We start from the raw sequence: 20,188 nt of genomic DNA, 5'->3' as shown, positions 1-20,188 counted from the left end.
CACAGGGACCCAACGCTGGCATTAATAATTCCTTATCCAATCTGGAATAACGGAGCCTTTGCCAGATGTGATCCAAGAGGGAACAGGGCAGCTGACATGGGCTAGGGCCTCAGCCCTGCATGTGGATGTGGGGGAAATGATGCTCCTTCAGCTGCTTTTTTTCCCCCCAAATTCCTCTTTTTTTTTCCCCCTAAAGAGCCGTTTGGTCTTTGCAGGGACAAATACAAGCGGGAATCTCCCAAAGCCCATCCAAGAGGCTCAGATCCCATCTCAGCCACTCAAACCCCATCCCTCTGCTCCTGAGCTCTTTCCACAATTCCAAATTCACCACCAGGGATCAGGAATGCACACAGGGAAGCAACTGCTCAGTGAAAAACCCTGGGATCCTTCCCACTCCACGCACCGATTTGTCTGGAAAACAGAGGTTTTTATTAAATAAGCAAACAGCTACAAAGAGGGACTCAAATATTTGGGAGACTTGGGATTCCCAAGCTGCCATTACAGAGATGATTTAACCCCAGGGTAAGTACCAAGGCATTGCTTTTTATTTTTGGAAAGCCAATCGGAGTAATAACAGATGGGCTTCGGAAAAAACAGCCACCGGAATTAGCGAGGAGCATCCCATATCCAGCACGGACTGGGAGCAATGGGGCAATGGGATGGCATCCAGTCCTTGAGACTTCATCCCACTGTTCCCACATCCAGGGCAGGCACAGGGGAGCCCAGGCTGCTCCTGCTGCTCCAAACCCTGAGCCTGAAAAGCCCTGGTGGCTGCTGGCTCCGGGTACATCCCATTCCCACTGTTCCCTAAGCAGATCCTCTGCACATTCTGTGTGTCCCTCTCACCGCCCTGTCTGTCCATCTGTCTCGTCCTTCCCATCTGTCCCATCCCACTCCTAATAGGATCCCAGCAACCTTCCAGCAGTACCGGGGGAGATGAGAAAGAGGAGCCTCCTCCCACCACCAGAGAGGCCCTGCAGCCTCCTCAGGCACAGCATCTTCCACGGGTATGGATCCTGCATGGGTTTTGGGAAAAAATCTCAGTGCATCGGGGCTGGGAGTAGCCCTGGGCTTGCCCGTGGGACGTGGCGTGGTGCAGGGATGAGGCAGTGCTCCCTAGGGAAGCGGCTGGATCCTGACCCCAGGAGACACGGAGACAATCCAGGTGCTGAGTGTCCCATCACACTATGGATGATGCAGGTCAAGGTGGAGCAGCGAGGCAGCGCTGGGGCAGACAGGACGTCGGATAATCCGTCTGAAATCCTGAAATCCAGCTCCTGCAGCAGCATCCGCTCTGATCCGCGATGTTCCCGCGGCTCAGTTACCGGGGCTTTACTTGGTACCTGTGGCTGGCACGACCTGCTGCCTGGAAATAGCTCCCTGCTTTTCCTTGAGCTGCCTCTCCACATTTTTTTTCCATATCCTGATTTCCAAGAAAATCTGTAAATGAATATTTCAGCCTTTGTGGGCACCTGGGAGCAGACTCTCAACCGCGAACGTGTCAAACCCTACACAGAGCTGCCCTGAAATGTCCCCAGGGCCACTGGGAGCTGCCCAAATCCAGCTCCAGGGATTCCTCGCTGTCCTGGGAGTGACACATCAATGAGGGTGACACTGGAGTCGTGGTGATGGAGCCCCAATGGAGAAGGAGTTCCCAAATTAACCGGGCGTGAAATCGGATCGAGGTGGTGGCTCAGTCCCTCCTTCACTGCAGGGATTGGTGTGTGGAGATTCCCAGAGTCTCCCAAGATGGGAGAGAGAAAATCATCCCTTAGAACCGACTGGTCCCACCAGGGAGCAGCTGGCAATGGAGCCAGTCCCCGCTGGATGCCGGAGGGAACAGCAGGTCCTCCCAGGAGCTCATTCCCAGCTCATGGACCTGTTCCTGGTCCCAAACATCCAACTGCTCTGCAGGATGCACCGTGTGGAATGTGCCCACCAAAGGGGGGTTAAAAACACATTTCAAATTGACCTTTCCCTCTTTTTTTCTCCCAGTTTTCCATGCTGGTGACCTTGTGTGTGAGCTCAATCCCCACGCTGGCAGCTGGCCCTGGGTCTGGATCACTTGGAAGGCATTTGAGACTTCCCAGTTCTTTGAGGCGGGATATTCCAACTGCTCGTAAGGACACTTGCCAAAAAAGTCACAAACACCTTGCTCTGGTACCAAAATACCTCAGGACTTGACCATGAGGAGCCACACACAGACATGGGACAGAGGAGTGCTACCAATTTGGCCATGGCAGGGAACACCCATGGCATGGGGAGACGCCTTCCCAGACATCCTCCACCCCACCATGGTGCCTCTGGAAACACCAGGAAAACCCTTCCTGAGTCAGGCGATGCAAAGATTGGACAGGAACGCCCCAAAATGTTGTCTTAGCTCAGTGCAAGGATTTTTGCAATCCCACACAAGATCAAGGGTGGTTGTGTCTTGTCCATACCTTGGGGGTCTCCATCCCCTGCCAGCCCCCAGGCAGCAACACCAGTCAAAAATGGGCTCTAGGACAGTGGTGGACAATGCTTGACCCACACCAGGGCCGCCACAGTGGTGGTCACTGTCACAGTGGTGGCCATGGCCAACACCAGGACACTCCATCCCTCCTGCAGGCTGAGTTTAGACAACTGTTGTCTCCTTCTCAGTCATGGAGGAGATCTTGGAGAAGCTCCTGTGCACGATGCTGGAGTGTCCTGTCTCCTCGCTGAGGGCGTTCACCAGCCTGGAAAGGAGGGTCACCTTGAACTTCTTGAAGTCCTGGCCCATGAAGACGTAGAGGACGGGGTTCATGCAGCTGTTGGAGGCCGCCAGCGCCGTGGTGAGCGGGATGAAGATCTCAAACATGGACCAGGGCACCGTGTCGGGCACCGTCTCCAGCAGGTTCAACAGGTGGTAGGGGCTCCAGCAGAGGAAGAAGGTGACGATGATGGTGATGATGATCTTGAAAGGCTTCTTGGACTTGGCCAGGCGGTTCCGGCGCAGGTTGAAGACGATGGCGGCGTAGCAGAAGGTGATGATGGTGATGGGGAGGATGTACCCAGCCAGGAACCTGGTGATGTTCACCGTGCGGTGCCTCATCAGAGCCAGCCCTTCGTAGGATTTATTCCTGGAGAGGGAAAAGTTGCTGAAACAAATCACGGAATTGCGGGTCTGCGCCGTGTCCCGGAAGACGAGCGAGGGGCAGCTCATGATGATGCCCACGGTCCAGATGATCACACAAACCCCGTAGGCCAGGTTGGTGGAGCGGTGGTTCTGGGACCACACCGGGAACACCACGGACACGTAGCGGTCGAAGCTGATGGTGGTGAGCAGCAGGACACTGGTGTACATGTTGAGGATGAGGAGAAAGGAGTTCAGCTTGCACATGACCGTGCCGAAGATCCAGTGGTAGCTCATGGCCGTGTAGGCGATGTTGATGGGCAGGAAGATGTTGAAGAGGAAGTCGGCCACAGCCAGGTTGAGGAACCAGATGGCGTTGACCGACTTCTTCATCTTGAGGATGATGATAGCGATGACGAGGCCGTTGCCCAGGATGCCCAGCACGCAGGACACGCTGTAGATGATGACGGACAGGATCCGGGTGATGTCCTTGGGGTCGTGGGACGGGTCAGCCCACACACCGCTGCTGTCCTCGTAGGTGTAGTCCGGGTAGTCGCTGTAGTTGTTGAGGCCATCCAAGTAATCGGACAGGTTGGGAAGCGCCATTATCCGTACGAACCCGATCCCTATGATCCCGGCGGCTGGGATCTGCAGCCGGTGATTCTTCCCTGCTGGCCAAACACTTGGTGTTAATCACAGTGAGGAGAGCGGGAGGGACAATGGCCCCACAATGCGTGTGGGAATTGGGGACAGGGAGCGAAGGGACAAAGCACACAGCTGTGGGGGATCCCGTGAGAACCCCACTGCTGGTCCCAAATAAGATGCTCCCGCAGCTCCTCCCTGATTTCCACCCCCCTCTGTGAGACATCAGGACGTGATTCAGTCCTTCAGCTCCACCAGGATGTGGCTGCAGCCTCATCCTGCAAAAAATGTTGATTACCCGCCTACTTCCAGGGGAAAAACCGGGATAATGCTCATCAACACCTCATCAACAGCCCTCCAATCTGCAACATATTATGGCTCTTCTCTTTTTTTTTTGTCCTGAATTGGACTGAAAACCCAAAGGGAAGCTTCCCCACACACCCCACTGACACCAGGCACCCTCTCACCTCTCTCCTCTCCGTTGAGATGGGGGACAGGTGACAGTTCAGTGTCCCAGGGCACAACGGCAGCTCCCTCCACACCGGCCTAAGGCACGAGCTGTAACATTGAAGCCAGGATCAAAGAAAGGCCACTCGCCCCCGGATGTGGGGTTAAGGGAGGAAACCCATTCAGGGTGCGGCCACACTTAACCCCGTGCAGCCTCCCTCAGCAGGCTGTGCTGGCCCGGGGACCCTCCTCACCACCAGTCTGGGGAAGGTGGGGTCCTGCCATGATCCCAGCATCTTTTGGGATAACCCAGGGCAGAAATCCTGTGCTGTACTCTCTGAACGAGCACCCAACACCAGCAGCATCCGTAGGTGCACACAAAAACTGAACGATCAGCCACAGGTTACTATAAATAATTAAAGCTACAAATGAGGTGCAGTATCAGTTTTACACCCTGGACTCTCCCAGGGTTATTTTTCTGATTCATTTGGTGCCCTGGGTGTGAAAATGAGAATTGTGGTAACCAACAACATTTGCCACCACCAGATTCCAGCCTTCATTCAGTAGGTTCAACCTGTCCCCTGGGAATGTGGGTCAGGGGGGGTTAAAACCCAAATCCCCCAAAGCCTGAGCGAGCCCTGGCACAAGGAGCAAGAGCCCCAGCATGGAGCATCCCACCCGGACGTGTCCTCACAGGAGGGCTGTGGCTCTGCCCACCCAGGGACCCTCCCTGTTCCTGAGGCGTTTCACCCCAAAGGTCTCCGAGCATCACCCTCCCGCCAGCCCTGCTTTGAAATTCCCATGGTGTTTTTGTTGGAAGCTATTGTTTCTCCCTGGGCTTTTCCTGCTGTTCCTTCCTGCCATTGCTGCTGCAGAGTCCCCGGCCAGGGGTGAAATCCCACCCTCTCACCTCCCCCTGGCCGAGCTCCGAGGGACGATAAGCGGCCAGAACAAATGAGGTTTGAGTGTAAAGCTTGGGAATGAGCTGGAGCTGGGAAGAGGCCTTGTCCCAGGAAAACCTCGATGGCCAAAGAGATGAATTAAAGTCAATGATCTGGTGGAAGGAACAGAATCAGCAGAACTGACTCTCACAGCGACGTTAATGACAATTAATGAATCGTTGCTTTATGGAACAGGGACTTTCCCCTTTCCAAAGGCAGAGCTCCAGAAGGGTTGAAGAGCCCAGAACCCCATGTCCATCCCGCCCCACCCCATTGCCTCACATCCCATCCCACTTCATTGCATCCCATCCCACCACACCCCATTGCATCATATCCCATCCCATCCCATCCCATCATCCAGAGAGCCCCAAAGCTCCCTGGACCTGCTCTACAACCCCCATGTCCACCGTGGTGTCATCCATGGGGCAAGTGAGGCACCCCCAGGGCTGGACCTCCACCCCTCACCACCACGGGGTCACTCAGCCCCTGCTCTGGGGGGACAGGGGAAATTCCCACTCCTCTTCTCGCTTCCATGTTTTTAATGGAAAATCTTCCCCTTGTTATTATCTCCAATTGCTGGGCCTGGCGACTTTCAGCTCATTCCAAAGCTCTGTTTACTGGATTATTGATTTGAATTCTCTGTTAATTTTGCTCTGCCAGGTTGGGCAGGGATTGGCCTCTGTTCCCAGTTGGGATGAGGAAGGCAGAGAGCAACGGGAACACCAGGAATCTGCTTCCCCGTGGGATTTGGCAGAGGATGGGTTTGTTTCCAGGGCTCATGAGGAGCAATCCCAAACTCCACAGGAGCAGCAGGCAGCTGCCAATCCCACCATGAACATTCCAGATGGGCAGCAGGAGCTCAGATCTGCTGGAAAATCATCCAACAAACTCCCACCTGCCTCCCCAAAATCCTCCCAAAAATGGAGAGTTTCAGGGGCAGCTGCATGAAACCTCCTCATTTCTCACAGGAAAGAAAAACTCCAAAGTCTGGGACGAAAAAAAAAGCACCACATAATACTGAGTGTGTTCACTGGTCCTCTCCGGCCTGAAAATTCCCGTCTCGAGCCAAAACCACTGCTCTCCCTTCAATCTATTCATCTTTGTCCTCCTACCTCAACAAAAACGAGCTCAGGATTTACCCAAAATAGCCTTTTCTCCGTCATTCCCACAGCTGTGTTTGTCTTGGTACCCAAGGAAGGCCGGGTGGGATTCCCGACGGGCGGCCCGCGCACCGGCAGCATCCCGGCACATACCGGGGGGAGGATGAGGTCAGGGATGTTGTTCTTGGGAAGGCAACAGGAAACCGAGAGAACAGCAAAAAAATGTTCAAATCCAGCTTTTTCTGGGCGAAAAACTCTGTCCCGGCCGAGGCAGATGGGCGGGGGACGGATGTGAGCGGGGAAACGCGGCGGGATGCGCGTCCCAGGGACGCGGGGAGGGCAGGGGATGCTCGGGCCGCTGGCAGCGGATTCCAGCGGGCAGGGCGATGCCAGAGCCCTGCTCCAGAAGTTTATAGGGATGGGCAGGCTGCCAGCACCGCCTCCCGCCCGCCCAGCGCCCGCGGGGCCCGGCTTTTACTGGAGGCACTGGGACAGGTTGAGGAGAACTGACAGAACCTAATCAAATCAAATCAAATCAAATTAAATCAAACCAGCAGAGCAGCTTTGGAGCACATCAGATCCTGCCTGCGCTGTCAAAGTGCATCACGCTTTGATCCACAACATGAAATGAATCCGGGCTGGGACCTGCCGGGGCTGGGTCTGACGCGCTGGGGAAACTGGGAGAGCCCTTGGGTTAGTGCTTGTCCCACCTTCACGGGACACCCCGGACACGACAAACAAATCCCCTCGGAGCAGCCGGGTCCCTCCCCGGCAGCTGCTCTGCCTTCTCCTCCTTGGAGCACTTCCCTTCCCTCTTTCCATCCGTGGTTTCCAAGCTCCCCGCGCACCCCAAACCCCAACCCGCTTCCTCCGGGAGTGGGAGGCGCGGGCAGCTGCCCCCGCAGCTCCGGCACGGCTTCCCGGGAATTGCCGGCAGATGTTTGGAGCTGGGAGCTTTGGGAAGGGCACTGGGTAAAACGGGATCTCCACGCCCCTCTGGACCTGCTAGCACCAGACCGCACTGAGCTCTGCCACAGTCCTGGATGTCCCCGGAGGGCAGGGGTGTCTCTGGGGACACATGGCAGGTGCTGGTCCCAGTTTCGTGGGGGTTCATAGCTCTGGCTGAGCTCGAGTCCCACCCTGCGGGCTGGATCCCAGGCATCCCATGGGATTCCATGGGCCAGATCTCATGCTCTAGGGAAGACAGATGCAAACCCCATCCCAAGCTGGCACCCGAGGCCACCCCACCCATCCCTCCGGCACCACTGGGTATTTCCAGCCCAAGGTTACACACGAGGGACATCCCTGCCGGGATGCAGCTCCCAGGAATTGCCCGTGCTCAGGAGAGCAAGGAACCAAATGGGAAAACAGCTCTGGGTACCCAGCTCCAATTCCCCCTTCCTTTAGCCAGCGGTTGCCATGGCAACAGCTGCCACAGGGATGATGCTCCTCAGCATCCCACTCCCCGCCGGGATACCCAGAATGGTCCCTCATCCCTCGGTGTAAATCGACCACCAGCCCATCAAAAGGGGGTTTAGACCTCAACCCCCAAGCTCCAGCCTGCCCAAAAGCTGCTCCTGGCAGTGATTCCAACCCTGCCACCACCTCTGACCCCTCTGTCCTGCTCCAACAGGCTGGGAAAGGGGCAGGGATATGGGATGCCGTGGGAGCAGCAGGAGCAGGCTGAGAACGGGCTCCTGCCAGTGAGGATCCGGGCTGGAAGTTCTCCCAAACCTCCCCCTGGAGCAGCTGGAGACTCCCAGGGCAAAGGGAGGGGGCTCAGCCGCAGGGGAATGAGGAGGCACAGAGCTCTGCTCCAAGAACAGTGGGAAGCTTGATCCCTACCTGCATCCATTCAGACACATCCCAGTTGTTCATCACGGATCCGGGACCCCCGCACCCGGCAGCCTCCGGCATTCCCAGCATCCCGGCTGAGGCTGCTCACCCCGCCCGTGTGAACGGCACAGGAAAAAGGGAATAGCTGGAAAAGGCAGCCTTAAAAAAAGCTGCTGTGCCCAGGGTGGGACAGAAAAACATGAGTCAGTGTTTATCTGGGCACAGCCGGCCGGGCTGCGCGGGACGGGTCGGGTTAGGATGGGATGGATCCCATGGATCCTCCTGGCCACAGAGTGGGGTCACCCCCATGGGCAACGCGCCCCAATCCAGCCAGAAAGTGGCGTTTAACCTCAAAATTCGGGTCGTGAAAGGCCCCTCCCAGGGTGAAACTTTAGCAGAGGAGCCCGGCCTTCCCTGGCACGAAGTGTTGAAAGAGCCACTTCGTTCATAAAATCCTGGCCTTTTGCTCCATCTGTTTTGTTCTTGGGAAGGTTTGAGGATTGAAGGGGAAAATTTTGGGCGTTTGTACCTACACAGGCAAAGATTTTCTCTAAAAAAGGGCAGTTTGTGCTTCTGAGCTGCTTAAAACCACTCGACTTCCAAGATAATAAAAATTCTTTCATCTCCTCTGCTCTCTTCTTTTTCTAATAATCCGAGGTTTTCTCCTGGCACTTCTCAAGCAATAAAAAACCCAATAAAACTCCCTTTTCTGGAGCATCCTCCCTGCTACATCCCAGCAGTCGGGTGAGGGTGTCCCTAACCATGGCTTGGGTTTCATCAGGGCACAAAGCCCTGGGGACATCACTCGGAATTTGGGGTGTACAAAGGGAAAGAAACCCAGAAAAACCAGAAATAGGGCTGCGGGAAGGACGTGACCCTGCAGGGGATGTGGCATGGCCGGGGAGAGCAGACTCAGCCCCCCAACCCCCCTCCCGAGTGAGGAAGTCACCCCGGATCCACGGGAGCATCCTCCCAGCTGTGCTCGGCGTCCCCAGCTGAATGCTGATCAGCACGGCAAAGAAAAGCCACCCTGTTCTCCCTGTCCCCAGGCAGGGGACACTGCCACACTGTCAGGACATCAGCCCCCCCAAAGTCACAGCCAGCTCCTCTCCCTTCCGTGCTGTTTCCTCACCCCGCAGGCTGCAAAGCCCAGCTCTGAAAGGGGTGGGGCTTTTAGGGGAAATTAGAGGGTTTGGGGTGAAGGACAGCAGGGATCCCAGTGGTCCCAAAACCGCTTTTATAACAACAGGGGAGGAAAAAACCTCAAGTGGTTGCAAACCTCCAGCAAACCCCTCCTCCCAAATCCCTATAAAAAAATATAAATTAATAAATATACATAAATCCAGAGGGGTTTACCTGAGCTGGATAAATCCCCACGGAATTTTCAGCATTTAGAGGCTGGATCAGGCATCTCTGCTTGTTCTACAGCCCCGTTAGGGCTGGCATGGGAATGGCCCTGGGCTTGTGGCTTTGGCATCCAGCTGGAGCTGACACGGATACTGCCGGCTTTTCTCATCCCGAGCAGACGCGCATGGGATGGGAGGATGAGGAAAATAAACGCAGCCCGTGGAAGAAACCAGCTGCTGGAGTCAGCAGAGCTCAGGGGGAAGGGGGAGAATGTGGAACTTGCAGAGAGTTCAGCTGGACACAGAAGGGGATGTGGCAGGAGTGACGTGCCCCGTCCACCACAGCTCCTGTGCTGCCCACAGTGGCTTGGGAATCTCCTGGGAGCCCTTGGGAAGCATTTGGGGATCCCTCGCTGTGAGCACAGCCAAAGGGTCCTCTCGGGCTCTTCCACCCTGGCTGCCCCTCATCCCTGTTCTCCAGGACCCCCCAAATCCATGCCTCGCTCCTGGGATGCTCCTGGCCTTGCACACGCAGGAGAGGGGAAACCCAAAGCCATTCCTGGGGTGCAGGAAGGTGCCAGGTCCTGCCCATTCCCAGCTTTCATCCAGCAGCACGTTCCCAGTGAAGAAATCGGCCTGTCCTGGTTTGCACTGGGACTCAAAAGAGGAGATCACCAGCCAAGGGCCATCCTGACCTCCACCCTGTACCTGCCAGGACCTGGAAATTGCTGGTGGCATCCACGATGCAACCAGTGATCCGGCATGAGCTGAGCCTGGATGGACACAAATCCCTGCCCTGAGCCTGGATGGACACAAAAATCCCTGCCCTGAGCCGGGACAGCCCATCCAGAGGGAGATGGACAATACCTGGGGCAAAAGCTTCACCATGCTGTGACAGAGCTTCACCTGCCAGCAGAGCCCCCACCTGCTCTCCGTCACCAAGGTCCATGAGTTTTCCAGCTCTCGGCTTCAAGGGACAAATCCCAGTTTCCTTAGAGCTGGAAAACCACCACCCAGCTGTGATCAGGGGACAGGGGGTGATGCTGGCAGGGAGCTCACGGCCACCACGTCCCATCAGATGGGGACATTGACCCCGTCCCACGTGGACGAGCTCCCGTGAGAGCCGAAAAAGAGGAATCAGAGCCACTGCCAGCTTTGCACAATTCTGTGTCGCAACATCCCTGAGCTGAACCGGGGCGGGAAAAGTGCTGATGTGGGGCGCTCCAGGGAAAGGAGAAGCCCCAAAAAGCCCCGATGTGTGAAGCAGGCAGGGATGTGCCAATCCTCCTGTGGAGCCAGGCTGGGTGGCTCGTGACCGGCTCCCTGACGTCCCACTCTTCCCACAGGCTCGCAGGACTCCTGGAGTTCCAGGATATCCACGCTTGTGGCACCTGTGGCAGGTCCCCAGCAGGATGCAGAGGAGCGGTGCCCCAGGACAGCGGGAAATGCAGCCCAGAATTATAAAATCCATGAGAAACACGGCTGGAGAGTGGCACGGGCTGGATCTGTCCCGTCGCTCTGCCAGCAGGTCCTGTCCCATCTGCTCCCGCAGTAACACCGCCAGCGCTCCCAGTGACACTCCCCAGTGCTCCCAGTATCGCCCACCAAGCCTTGCAGTGACCTTTCCCAGTACCTCTCGTGGTGCCAACGCTCTCCCGCTGCTCCGTGTTGGGCAGGACGAGCTCGGGGTGCCCGAGATTCCAGCGGGATCCCATTCCCAGGCGGATCCCGGCGCGCCGGGACCAGGCACAGGCACGGTGCCGCTCGCCGCCGGTTTTAAGGGAGCGGGGAGGGAGTTTCATCCATCACCAAAGGTTTTCTTGGCAGCGCGATGCTCGGCGAGCAACAGCTGGGAGAGGGTGTGACTCCGGGAGCTGGGAACGCTGGCCTGGATCACAAGCCAGAGTGAGGAAGCAGCGAGCTGCCTCCCAAGGGGCCTCCTTTCCTGTGCCGTCCCCTCGGCCCGGGGCACCCCGCCCCACGGAGGGATAACGGAGCCCAGAGCGCTCCGCAGGGATGCTGCTCCAACCGGGAGCCCAAGAGGAGAGGCAGGTGGCTGCCAGCCCCCCTCCCCCGGCTGTGCTGTCCCCACCCTGGGTCAACCGCTGTCCTGTGCTCCCCCCACCGCCCCCAACTCCTTCCAAGACGTTGAGTCACTTCCCTTCGGCAAAATCTGGCTCCCAAACGCCGCTCCTGCTGCTCAGGGGCTGCTTCTCCCGATGGATTTCATTAGCACCAGGATGCTGCAGCTGCTTCCAGGCAGCCCCCCCAGCCCGCAGAGGCTCTGTGGTGGCAGCTCTGTCACCCCCGGCCCCTTTAACACCTGCGAGAAAAGTTCTTTGGAGGGCACAGAGGAGCTGGGAGAGGCTCCGGGGTCCCCCGGGTAGGAGGGACGGGAAAGGCTGGATGAAGGGATGGGGTTCAGGGGGACAAACAAGAGGTTTTTTGGGGCAGCCCCCCCAGTTTGGAAGCACTGAGCAGCACAGCCCCCACCCACACAGAGCAGGAGGTTTGGATAACCCCCAGCTTGATGTGGCACCGGGAAAATTCCTTCCCTCCCCATGCAGCTCCCAAGCCTCAGCCATCCCAGTCTCAGCGTTCATCCCAGCAGGGTAAGAGCCAGTGCAGGGCTTGGGAGTGAAGGCAGCACAAGGAAACACGAGGAAATCTGGCAGTGATGCCCCCTGACCCTCCTCCAGCCTGGAAAAGGAGCAGGATTTGCCCCATTGGGACACCCCAGCATCAGCTCAAGCGACACTACCCTGGGTTTGCCACCAGCCATGCCAACCCTCTCCCCAGCAGAGAGGAAGCTCATCTATTACAGGAGATTAATTGAAATTAATTAATCACCCTCAGCTGCAAAGACAGGCCCAAAAGCATCCTGAATCCAGGCAGCAAGGGAGAAAACCAACCACAAACCGATGGGATTTCCTTTGGTGTGCCTGGAGTTAAACCGTGCCACCAAGAGATGCTCAGCCCAGGCAGTTCTGGGTGGCACCAGCCACGTGCTGGCACCTGGGGGCTTCCCAAAACCACTCCAGGGCCTGGTGGGGCTGGGAATGCTCAGCCAAGGGCTGACCTCGGGACATCGTGCCGGAGCAACGACCGAAATCCCGGCAGCTCCGAGGGGTCCGGAGCCGAGATCCGGAACAATCCCAGTGTTCCCAGGAAGGCCGAGCTCTGCAGCCCCACAGAAGCAACCCCTCCCTCAGCACTGCCTCCTTTCCCAGGCACCTGCCACTGCCCCGTGTCCAGGCAGGATGCAGGATCCTGCTCTCACACTGATCCCTGTGTTTAGCAAGATGAAGGGAAAACACGCTGACTTTGGGATACGATTTCCCATTCCGAGCGTTTGTGGGTTGGAGTTTCCCTTCCTCAGCAAAGCCCTGCCGGCAGCAGCGCCTGCGGAAGGACAAATCCCTGTTCCCGGGGCTGGAGACGGAGCGGGATCGCTGCAGGAGCAGCCGTCGGGAACAGCAATCCCAGCCTTTGGCAGCTGCCATGTCCTTGGCAAGCGCCGAGTGCCACCCACACCGAGCAAAGCAATTAAAGCTCTAAATTGATTTGGGCTGATTAAACGCCCTGGAGCAGCTCCCTGTCGAGCCGGGATGCGCGGCCGGAGCCCGGCAGGTCCGACCCCTCCGGCTCTCGCCCTCCTTCCCTCCCACACAGGCGCTGGAAACCCGCCTGACTCATCCCGAAACAGATGTCACAGTTAATGGGGAAGAAATTGGAGGAAGGTTTCCCTCTCCGGGGGAGCTTTCTCCGACATCCAGCAGCACTTTCCCTCGCCCCCGGCAGAGCCGTGGGGACAAATGGGAATGGCTGGGAAAGGAGCTACGAGGACGCGACAGGAGGCTCCCAAATGCACATCCCAGCTCCAAATCCCGGGGCTCAGGGCTGGGTTTATGCCCATGGATAGCTCTGCCCTGCCTTTCCCACAGGGAGCTCATCCCTGGCTCCACACCCGCTGCGGTCCCGAGCTCCGGATCCCGCCACTGCTTCCCGATCCAAGTGGAAATGCAAACTCCCTGCACAAATAGCGAAGCCACAGACAGGATGTTCGAGAGACGGCTCCCGTTCCCTTTTTTCGCTGATTTGATACAACCACGGAGAAAAAAAAACCCAGTCCCAACCTTGTGCAACTCGAATTATAAATAGCCCCGGGAAGGCGGCGGGGCTGGGACCGGGCGGCCAAACCCCGCTGTGCTCCCAAGGCTGGCACCGTATCCCGCTGCATCCCACCCCTGGGATGGGCAGGTCAGGGCATCTCCGTATGGTTCAGCCCCCAAACACCCTCCCAGCGCCTTCCCCACCTCTGTTTGGCTCCAATCTTGCATCATTTCCCCCATTTTTCCATGTGCTTCCCACAGAGCTATGCCGGGGACTGAATCCAAGCGATGCACGCCCACGGGCCAAGGGACAATTCCCAGTTCTCGGCTCCCAAACCCCACCCTTGGCAGAGCAGGATTGATGGGAACATTCCCAGGGCACAGCTGGGCCCTGCTCCATGGATTCCCCCACCCATGGCATCACCCACCCGCTCCCATCCCCACCCTGCAGTGACAGCACCCCCCGGCAGTGATGGCAGGGCCACATCGGGAGATTTATCGGTGATTTCCGATTCCTGCCGGAGCTGCCAAGGGCCACTGACAGCTCCTGGAGCAGGGATGAGGAATTGCCAGGCATGGGCACTTTGTCCTTGCCTTGGAGCTCCTCAGCAGGTGACAGACAGGGATGTCACCTGCCCAGGGATTTATGAGCAGAGGTGGCATCAAATCGTGGAATGGTTGGGGTTGGAAAAGAACTTAAATTCATCCCATTCCTTTACCTGCCATGGATAGGGACACCTTCCATAGACCAGGTTGCTCCAAGGGCCAAGTCCAACCTGACCTTGGAATAAGAAATTCCATTAATAAAACCCCTACAGGGCTCCAGGTTTGGATGCGGAGCATCCCACTGGAAAATGGGAGCTGCTGACAGGTTTCAGTTCCTTGCTCATCTTTCAGCCTGAACTCCTTCAGCATCATCCTAAAATCCTCTGGATGTGCTTTTCCTGCTGCTGGTGTGCTGAGTGAAGACACCAAACACGGATAGAAGGGAGGATTCCTGAAGTCTCCCAGCAAAAATCAGTGGGATCTGGCTGATAAAGCCCCTCAGGAAACTCCCAATTCTTTAAGGAACCAGCTGGATTTGTCTTAATAACAAGGACTTAATAACAATACATTCCTTCAAATTCCCAAACATCCATAAGGAAACCTGCTTTATTCATGATTTTTTAATAAATAAAGCCAGTTTTCCTTGCAATCAATATCTGGGAACTCACCATTCCACGGAGCAGAGCTTTGCAGGGACAAGTGTTGTGGAAGGTGACTTTGCCAATGGCCCCATCCTGCTTCCCATCACTGGGATGAGCACAGGGATTGCCCAGCTCTGGGCTGGGAAGCGGCTCCTTGCGGGAAGGCTCAGCGTTCCCGCCAGCTCCAAGCAATCCATGCCTTTTTCGGGGTTTTTTGGCCATGGAGTGGCTTTGGTGCAGGTTCCCTGGGCTCCAGTTTCCCTGGAATTTATAAAAATAACAGCAAAATATGATTTATTCCTGAGCCTTTGCCAGGCTGGGACTATTTCTGGAACGAGGGAGTTGCTCGGCGGTGCCAGGGAGATGTGGGGGTACCTGTGTCCTCATTGGGGTCCCCCACAGCACCTTCCTGGGATGGATCTGGATCATTGATCCCAATATCCAGAGCTCAGCCCTGGGCTGGATCCCATCCTTTCCCATTCCCAAAATACAGCTGTTATCTAAGAATTATTGAAATAGATCCAGAAATGCAGGGATCTGTCCAGAGGGTGCTGTTGATGGAAGCCAGATCCAGAATTTGTCTTGGAAAGCAAAAACAGCCGAGCCCAAAGGGAGGGAAAGCTGTGCCATGGAGAAACAGGAACATTCCTTGTCACAATACAAGGGATTAATGCTCCGGCTCAGATGGAAAATTTAACCTATGGATTCAATTAAGGTTCCTCACAGCCTGATTTAACCTGGCTGGAATTGGGGGATCCATAAAACTGCACAGCAGGGAGAGGCAGGAGCATCCCTGTCCATGAGGGATTTGGGGAAAGCCGGGAATGGGACAGGATGGCCACAAGCAGCTGGATCCCAGCACTCTCAGAGCATCAGCACGAGAAAATCATGGATTTTTAATTCATGGATTAAAGAAGATTCTCAGTTTTGTTCCCAGGAGCGCAGCTCACCTGCAGGTGGGATCTTGGGATGTGCCAGGGCTGGATCAGGATCCACTCCAGGGCCAGGGCTGGCACACAACACGTTCCTCAATGACCAACCAGAGATCACTGGAGTTTATCCAGGAGTGATGGATGCACCAGCTCCCAGCCACACTGGTGACACTATGGGGACATTCCAGCTCCCAGCTCCAGCTGGAAGGAGCCCAGCATTCCTCCCATCCAGCCCCACGAGCGGCTCTCTCCATGTAAGAACCCAACATCACGAGAACACCCAGCTCTCAGTTTACAGAAGCAAAACCCTCTGTTCATTTCCCCTCTGGGAGGGGTTGTTACCCTTTGGAAGATCTCAGTCCTGCCTGGACACATCAAATCTCCATAAATTCCAAAGGGGATTCATGGCTCCCACCTGGGACTGGCACAGTGCCTCACTCCTGCCACTTCTGTCCCTGTTTAAAGCTGCGCCACGATTGATGCTCACCCACCGTGGCATCCACCAGGTGGGAAATCTGCGGGTTTATGGTCGGAGATTCATTTATGATAAATTAATTCCATGGCAGAGAGGGAAAACCCCTGGCGTGGGTGAGGATAGAGCCTCTGGCAGGGATTGGCAGCTCCAGCACTTCCCATTTTCCTCCAGTCCTTGCTTCATGTAACTCTAATGAATTCCTGATTTTTATTCCCTAAACGGTGCAGAGGGAATCCCTGTTATCCATGGCCTGGAGTGGATGGAGGAAATCCCCAGCACTGTTCCTGGCTGATGGAAAATGGAGCTCACATGGAGCTGCTCCAAGGAGGATTCAGTCATTGGAAAAACCTTATAAATCAATAGGGATAAATCGAAAATTCCAGCAGGACTCCACATAATTCATCCACTCTCCTATAAGACTTTTTGGGGAAAAAACAGGTTGGGAAAAGGGAATTTGGGGTACCTTAGCTGGATGCAGCTTCCCTGGCACATCTGGCTGGGGAGAAGATGTCCGAGGAATTAATTCTGTGTGGAGATCATTGGAATGTCAGAAGACCTCTGATTTATCCCCGGCCTTCAAGTGCAGGAATTAATTCTGGCCACGGAATTCTGGCTGCTTCCAACGCCAGCAGAAGCTGCCTTCAAGGAGCAATGATGGGGCCGTAATTCCCAAGGGAAAGCTGAAGCATTTCCCTGGATATCCCACCTGGAATGTGGATGCACCAGGGCATCCATCACTCCCAGCCTGGCATCTTCCCAACCTGGCAAATCCCCGGCACCGCCGGTGAGGAGCTCCTGCAAAACAATTTCCCTGTGGAAAACAGGGAGCTAATGGGATTGAGGGGAAGAGGAATGAGAGGTTGGATATAAGCAGACCCAATTAGTGGATGGGACAATTAAGAGAGAGGTGGTGGCATACTGGAGATCCCAAATCCCTGGCTCCCACGGCATCCCGGGAGCTGGCGCTCCTTGCTCGGAGGATCCCACGTGCTCCTCTCCCATCGTTGCTCCTGGAAAATTCCACCGTGAAGGATTTAAACGAGTCATTTATCAATTAAATGTGCCGCTCTGGCAAATTAAAAGCTGTCCTCTTGTTTAATTAATAGGGCAGCTTTAAATCTGACAAATTAGGGAGCCTCTTGATGAGCTAATTTGTTAATTAATGGAAGCCTGGAGGCTCTTCTCTCATTAGATGTTGGCACATCCTTGAATCCAAAGCGCAGCTCCTCCTTCAGGACCCCCGGGCTCTGACTGGGAGCAGCCCTGGCAGGGAGTTTGCCATGGGAGAGCTCCTGGCATGGCCCTGGCTTCCCGGGATTCATGGCAGCAGCACATTCCCCCTCCCTTTCCCTTTCCTTCGGGAACATTTACGTCCCTTGTCGAGGAAAAGCATGAGATCCTGTGGCCAAGCCGCTGCCAAACGGAGCCCAAAGCTGCTCCAGGATGGAAAGAGGGAAAGAAATTGATAAAAAATGGGAAGAAAAACTTCTGGCCCTGTCCAAGGATCTGTGTGGGGTGGGAATCAGCGCTGTGGGTGGAGGATCTGGAGCTCATCCCGGCAGATCCGATGGTGTCCCTGGACACTCAGCAGTGCCACCAACACCCGGATCGCTCCTGCAGGGAAAGTGAATCCCCCAGCTATATCCAGGCTCATGGATCAGCCCTTTCCCCCATCCCAGATGGCCACAGCCACCCCCAGCAGCCCTGTGCCAGTGCTTCCAGTACAAACCAGTACCAGGATGGTGCTGAGGCCAGGTGGGCTCCAGGAGCTGCTCCAAACGATGCCACGGAAAGAGGGAGCGCAGCAACCCCAGGACAGGGATCCCAAAAGGAGTGTTGGAGTCATCCCCAGTGAGAGCAGGACCAGTAACACCACAAAGAGCAGCGAGCTGGGATAAAAATCCCGCTGCAAGTCCCGCTCCACATTAAAAACCAGGAACGTGGATTCCCGAGCTCGCACTAAGGACCATTCCCCTCCAAACCAGACTATCCCAGATCCCATGGAGCAGCTCCCTCGTTTATTTTTAGCCAGCAGGTCCTGCTGCACTCATCAGTTATCAAATAAATACGGGAAACCAGGAGAGGCACCCCGAGACTCCCTTATCTCTGTTTTCCATGGAGTGGCAGTTCCTGGGATGTGTTTACTCTCAGCCTTTAAAAAGCAACCCCAGGTTCACTTTCTACCACAGGAGTCTGCCAAGTTTCCAGCTTTCCCTGGATCTTATCCCACCCAGGCAGGTCCTGGAGAGAGGGCACGGCTCAGACCCCAAAGCTGCAACAAAGGATCACGGTGAAAGGCGAATTCCTGATGGATTTTCCACAAACGCTTGGCCCAAAAAAATCACATCACTGTTGAAGCTGCCCCTACTTGGGTGCCTTTTCCAGGAGGACACAGATGGTTTGAGCTCTGGCTCTGGCTCCTGATCCATTCTCCAGGAATGCCAGGAACAGGGAACTCAGCTGATGCTAGTTCCTGCTGGAATGTGACCCTCAAACACTTTTCCCAAGGCTGCTGCATCTCCTATTCCTGCCCTGTGCATCCACAGCCTCCCTGCTGACTCCGGGGCGCATTCCCACCCTTTGCTGTGATTCCCAACATATTTCGTGCTCCAGTCCCTCAGAGAAACCCCAACTTCGACAGCTCCAAGGGTCTCTCTCTCCTCCCCACAAGAAGTGGCACTTCCAGAGCTGTGTTTTTATCCCATTTCAGCAGCAGGTTGTGCTGGAAGCGGGACAGAGAGAAGCAGATGCTTTTTCCCTATGGTTTTCCCGATGCATTTCTCCTTCCACAGCTTAACATACCTAAAAAGAGGGGGGAAAAAAACCAAAAAACCCCTGGAATAATATTTACAAGCTAATTAGGCAGAGGATTGATTTGAACATCACTGGAACACCAGAAAAACACCAGCTGAGCTGGGAATGCTTGGGCTGGTTTTCCATGGAAATTAAAATTGTTACAGGCTGCTGGAGGCAGGGAGCTGGAGCCATTCTTTGGGAGATCTGAGCACAGCCCTGAGCCTCTTCCCACCCCAGCAGCCTCCTGGAATCACTTGCTTTATCTCCAATTCGTAAAATGCCTGCCAGAGGTGAAGGAAAAGGAATCTTCCTTCCCAACAGGAGAGCAGAATTTGAATTCCTATGCCATGGGATTCAGGAGAAATCCAAGATACGCTGGAAAGAAACACCAATTCCTTTTGATTCCTCTTCGTACAAACCCCAGCCAGAATTCCAGTTCCAGTATCCCAACAGATTGCACACCAAGGAAGCACAACATGGAATTGCTTCTCCTTCCATTCCTCACTTCCCAGCGTTGCTCCTTCCTGCCTTGCCAGACCTCAGCCCTGCATTTCCAAGGCTCCCAGGAGTGGGATGGAGGCACCTCTGGAGCCCCTGCGGGTCTCTCCTGATTTTTCCATGCTAGTGGATCATTATCCCAGTTATCCAGTACGCAGCAGCTCGTGTTTGGAGCACTGCTCCCCTGCCACTCGGGAATTATGGATCTACCCAGCAAAGGCACAGGGAAATCATTGTTTGTTTGCTGCTCAGGCCTCTGAAATTCCAGGAGAAAATGAGATTTCTCTTGCTTGCTTTAGATCCTGGGGTTTTCCCCCCCACTTGCTGGGCTTATTTCCAAATTCCCACTGCTCCTGTTCAGCTGCCAAGCGCAAGCAGGGAGCTGCCACTGGCATTCCTTTTGGGAAGGGACAGGGAGCCTGGCACCTGCCCCCTCCCAGTGCTCAGGGAGATTCACACCCAGCTCCTGTTCCAGCTCAGCCTCTTCCTGTCGAAAGCCACAAAGCCCAGCTGGGGAGATTTAACATTCAAACTCCAAAGGAATTCAATCCAGCCTTACAAAGGGAAATGTTTCCCAACTCCGAGTTTTTGAAGAGCGCTGGAGGCACCTGATAAGGACGGAGTTCCACAGACAGGGGCTGCTCCCTGCTGGCAGGGGGAGAGGGGAGCCTGGGCTTTAATTTAAAGGAATTTCAGGAGATCCATTTTATCCAGCAGCGTGCAGGAAAATTAACAGAGCACCCTGGGAAGCTGGGAATGACTCAGGCTCTGCCTCCTTATTT

The 20,188-nt window shown here is 55.5% G+C and overlaps 1 protein-coding gene across 3 annotated transcripts; it reads right to left on the bottom strand.

Moving 5' to 3' along the window:
* Positions 1-406: 406 nt before the first annotated feature.
* Positions 407-11,418, bottom strand: CMKLR1 (chemerin chemokine-like receptor 1). 3 transcript variants are annotated; one of them, XM_032127811.1, is made up of 3 exons: positions 11,040-11,418; positions 4,204-4,294; positions 407-3,765 (listed from the first exon to the last, which is right to left on the bottom strand). In XM_032127811.1, the coding sequence occupies exon 3, from the start codon at positions 3,698-3,700 to the stop codon at positions 2,615-2,617; it is 1,086 nt and encodes a 361-aa protein (XP_031983702.1). In that variant the 5' UTR covers positions 3,701-3,765; positions 4,204-4,294; positions 11,040-11,418; the 3' UTR covers positions 407-2,614. The 3 variants fall into 3 exon arrangements, with proteins under 3 accessions (XP_031983702.1, XP_031983701.1, XP_031983703.1); XM_032127810.1 differs by having other exon boundaries at positions 407-3,762; positions 11,040-11,417; XM_032127812.1 differs by lacking the exons at positions 4,204-4,294; positions 11,040-11,418 and adding an exon at positions 9,417-11,009 and having other exon boundaries at positions 407-3,762.
* Positions 11,419-20,188: the final 8,770 nt, after the last annotated feature.

Source organism: Corvus moneduloides, chromosome 18 (assembly GCF_009650955.1).
Source record: "Corvus moneduloides isolate bCorMon1 chromosome 18, bCorMon1.pri, whole genome shotgun sequence".
Taxonomy (NCBI): Eukaryota; Metazoa; Chordata; class Aves; order Passeriformes; family Corvidae; genus Corvus; species Corvus moneduloides.
Note: the sequence above shows the minus strand (reverse complement) of the source record. Positions and strands in the feature narration are given on the sequence as shown.

Coding starts and splice junctions, on each gene's coding strand:
- CMKLR1 (XM_032127811.1), bottom strand. CDS start 3,700: ATGGCGCTTCCCAACCTGTCCGATTACTTGGATGGCCTCAACAACTAC.